The sequence below is a fragment of the Triticum dicoccoides genome, chromosome 2B (genome assembly GCF_002162155.2).
Source record: "Triticum dicoccoides isolate Atlit2015 ecotype Zavitan chromosome 2B, WEW_v2.0, whole genome shotgun sequence".
In the NCBI taxonomy this organism is placed as follows: Eukaryota; Viridiplantae; Streptophyta; class Magnoliopsida; order Poales; family Poaceae; genus Triticum; species Triticum dicoccoides.
In genome coordinates, this window is record NC_041383.1 from 383953601 (window position 1) to 383957978 (window position 4378).

Consider the following 4378-nt stretch of genomic DNA (forward strand, 5'->3'; position numbering starts at 1 on the left):
CTTTGCCAGGTTTGAACTCCAAAGTCATTTATGCCCAGTATTTCCTTTGATTCTTATAGCCTTCGTGTCAAGGAGCGATGCGAGCGGTCCAATTGCTACCTTATAGGAGGGGCCCTTGTCTTCAGCTAAAAAGAAGCAGATATTGCCGTAAGTAGGAGATGGAAAAGCCCACGATCCATAACTTACTCACTCAGATATTTACACCCACCCCGGTGACAACATTCCTTTCTATTGCGCCTAAAATCTCTATTTCTGCAAATATGTCACGTGTTTCTATTGTTGCTTCCTATGGGGGTACATTAAAACAAATCTTCTTTTTCTGCAGCATTGCTTCTATGATCTTAGGAGCACTGGCCGCCATGGCCCAAACGGAAGTCAAAAGACCTCTAGCTCATAGTTCGATTGGACATGTAGGTTATATTCGTACTGGTTTCTCATGTGGAACCATAGAAGGAATTCAATCACTACTAATTGGTATATTTATTTATGCATCAATGATGATAGATGCATTCGCCATAGTTCCAGCATTACGGCAAACCCGTGTCAAATATATAGCGGATTTGGGCGCTCTAGCCAAAATGAATCCTATTTCGGCTATGACCTTCTCCATTACAATGTTCTCATACGCAGGAATACCCCCGCTAGCTGGCTTTTGTAGCAAATTCTATTTGTTCTTCGCTGCTTTGGGTTGTGGGGCTTACTTCCTAGCCCAGTGGGAGTAGTGACTAGCGTTATAGGTCGTTGGGCGGACGGAAGGTTGCCATGAGTAAGGTTGGGAGACCGAAGGCAGTTTTCCATGCACCGGACACGTAGCTTACCGAATCAGTTGCAACACAGATGGGAATGCATGCTACGAAAGATAGGGTCGAGTCTGATACCTCAACCGTCGACTCCATATCCTTGTACGAGTCCACAATCACTACACGAGATGAACCTGGGTTTCGTGAATGGAAGTTGGCCTTAGGTGTAATAGGACTCCCAGTTACTGCGCGCGATCGTATACTGAGGTGCTCCCCGTCGGTTGTTGGAACGACGCGAGCCGGGCCGGGCCTCGATTCCTTTCAAAAAGATGAAGGGACAGAGGTGACTAATTCCCCATCTCATTTGGGGCGGAAAACGAATCGACATCTCGATGTGATACAACCCTTTCCATTTTCTTCAGCGAGTAGTAGTTCATAATGTTGGTCTTATTCAAGGTAGTTTTTAAAAACCTAGCAATACCATTAAGAACAAGGTCGACGAGGAGTGATATTGCATGACCAAATAATTCAAGGAGGGGCGCACATCGGGGAGGGTCCTTTGTAGTAGATGACTGGTCGGAATGTCTCCCAGGCGTGGTATCATCGGATCCACAAGGTCAATTTGTATCCATTTCTTCGGAAACCGGAAATGCCAACTACTCACTTCTTGCCGAGGATGAAGGTGCCATGGGTGATAGCGCCAGCCATTCCCTCATTGAAAAGAAAGCGCCAACCCTGCTACTAAAGCTAAGGCCAACCGCAACCCAATGAATGAAATGCGTATGCAAAATAACATAGATTAATCTTGATGCGATCGATGCAGACACACTTCTTTTCTTAAAGGCTACAGTCAGAAACAACAACTTTGCAAATCACCCTAAGAGTGCCATACGAAAAAACAAAAGCAACTGTGGGTATAGACCAATTTCCTGCCCCAGAAGAGGCTCAGCCTACCAAACCCTGCTCTTTGCCTGCTTACCGAGCTCTCCTCATACCGAGTATCTAGGCATTTCTTCTCACAGACCGGTTGGGAGAAAGTTGGCATTCTTTAATATGTCACTGGGGACCCATACTTACTTGATGGAATGGATGGGATGATGTGTTTCAGTTTAGCTAGTAGTGGAGGTTTCCTCGGCCTAGTCACGTAAGAGCCCCCTTCTTTTTCTAGTTAGTTGAAAGAAAAGCAATGGGGAAGGTTGGCTTACCAGTTAATTGGTCTGTATCATATCTTGCTATGGTGGGACATCCTCTTCAGTTTAGGTATCCGGGCTGGCTGTTAGCTTTAGTCGTTCGGCACTCTTCCTTCATTCTCATTCAACAAGGAGAAGTGTCTAATCAAAATCATTGGTTGAGCCTCGCGTATATTATATGATGTCGTCCTGGAATTGAACTAGCGTTTAAGGTCGATCAAGTTCAAATAATTCGGCTCTGCAAGATCAATCGGATATCAAGGAAGAGATAGGCGCTTCCTATTAGTTATAGACTGCTTCTGTGACAAGTGGATCCCTCTAGGTTTAGTTGTTAATTGTACTATTCTCTTCAATAATTAGGTCTTCTGTATTCCTATTGGGGTCAGTGGTCTTCACCACTCACTGAGTCTGGATTCGTTTCATGGGTATTGTTTGATGAGTGATCATCAATCTCTTCCATTGCTCCTATGTGCTGCTATACATACAAGGTACATGGGCCATGGGGCCTAACACACACTATACAGCCCAGCCCAATACTCAACACTCCCCCGGCTAAAGATATCTAACATGCCTATCTTGTTACAAATTGCTAAACCCTCACAAGGACCTACTCGTTTAGTAAAACAATCAGCTACCTGTTCACTATACTTAATGTTACCCCCTTCTTCGGCCGAACAATCTCAATCCGAAGGAAGTATCGAAGAGGTCCAAGATCCTTTACCTCAAATGCTTCTCCTAGTCTTGCCTTCAAACATTTTATTTCTTCAACATCGTCTCCAGTAATCACAATATCATCCACATACACCGGCAAAATGGTGATATGGATTCGTCTATGCCGGTACTATATGATCTCCTTTACACTGAGAGTAGTCCATACCACAAACAACTCTCCTGAACCTGTCCATGCACGTGGCGACTGTTTCAAGCCATACAAAGATTTCTTGAGCCTACACACCTTCCCATCAGTCTGTTTGTTCCAAAACCTGGAGGAATGTCCATATGGATCTCTTCTTGTAAATAACCACCATGAAGAAAAGCATTCTTCACATCTAGCTGATGTAAAGGCCACCCAAAGTAAGTTGACTGCGCATGAGATTAGGTTAGGTTAAATTATTCTAGTTATATTGTTGTTCTGGTCTTTGAGTGCCCACCCCACCCAAGAGCGCTTATGTCATATGGGAACTCTCGGCTGGAAACAATCCTTATGGTTTTTATATCCGGTTAGAATAATAAGAAAGAATCAAAGTCCAGGTTGGTTGGTGAGCCTAGTGACAGGAGACTATCTAGCTTGGTTCGGAGAGCACTTGTTGGGTTTCAGATTCGTTTTTTGCTAAATGTTATGGCCTAAATGCTGAACTATTGACCCTACTTGTTCGGATGGGTGTTCACCCCAAAGTGTTCCCGGACTGCATGCATACATCCGTAAGTAACTTAGTGAAACATGGAAAATTTCATTGAGAGGAATCAGCAAAGAAAAGAAATCTTCTCCGGGTGACAGGGCCACCCTGGCAGCGTGGCTTCTCTGCCGAGCAGGAAGCCACAAAAAGCATTGTGCTCTTGTAACTGGTCTTTTAGTAGGCTAAGTTGCCGAATTCTGAAATCACTACAGGCACGGTGCAGGAAATTATGGTCCTCAAAACAATGTGTCCCCATGATCATTTTACATCACGATATCTTTTTCTTCTGGTTATGCGTTTTCCTCTGCACTTTTCTTTGTATTTCATTTATGGAATCGTCCGGGTAGAAACGGGCAAGAATCTCTTCTGTCGTAGAGGCCTCGTCGAGTGCTTCCACTACGCCAGGAGATGATGATCCAAGAAAAAACAAAGTGGGACGGAGAGACGCCGATGGAAAAGAGGAGTTGAGGTCAGAGCCATCCACAAGCCACACCCCACCGAACCCTTTTCCTAAAGCACCATCTATTGATTTCTTAAGGAAACACATTAAAACGGTTCTTAAGTCCTGTCGAAATAGGTACCCGGCGGATCGCCTATTACGCTCTACTTACTCGGATCTTCACCTTGAAACGGCGAGCGCGGAGAAACGGATCAAAATCGCCCAGGTCCTCGAAGATATGTCCAAGCGAAGCCAAGATTTTCAGAGTAACAAAAGGGAGCAGCCCCATACCGACTTGATTATTCAAATCTGCGATTGGGAGTAGGATCACCTACGAAAAAGAAATTCACTGGTGTAGGTTTCTCTGCAGAAACCGAGGCCCCTACTTTCCTTCTAAGGGTAAGTCGGGGGAAAGAAGAGCGGGAACGAGGGCTTCTTTCACTGTTTCCCTAAGCTCAAAAGTGAATGTGAAAACGATGTCTATGGTCTGGTTATAGCATCCCCTTTCTCAATTCCTTTCTGGTCAATAAGGATGGTTATAGCCAGCTTAGAAGGTCTTATTCCACCTGCATGTCGGTAAAGAAAGTAATATATTCTCCGACCCAGGGGAGG

General features: G+C 44.7%; 1 protein-coding gene across 1 annotated transcript; it reads left to right on the plus strand.

Moving 5' to 3' along the window:
* Positions 1–320: 320 nt before the first annotated feature.
* On the plus strand, positions 321–722 carry LOC119363787 (NADH-ubiquinone oxidoreductase chain 2-like). The gene has a single exon (XM_037629164.1). The coding sequence runs from the start codon at positions 336–338 to the stop codon at positions 720–722; it is 387 nt and encodes a 128-aa protein (XP_037485061.1). The 5' UTR covers positions 321–335.
* The last annotated feature ends 3656 nt before the right edge of the window (positions 723–4378 follow it).

What these genes read in the sequence shown, in the direction of transcription:
- LOC119363787 (XM_037629164.1), top strand. Translation starts at nt 336, where the DNA reads ATGATCTTAGGAGCACTGGCCGCCATGGCCCAAACGGAAGTCAAAAGA.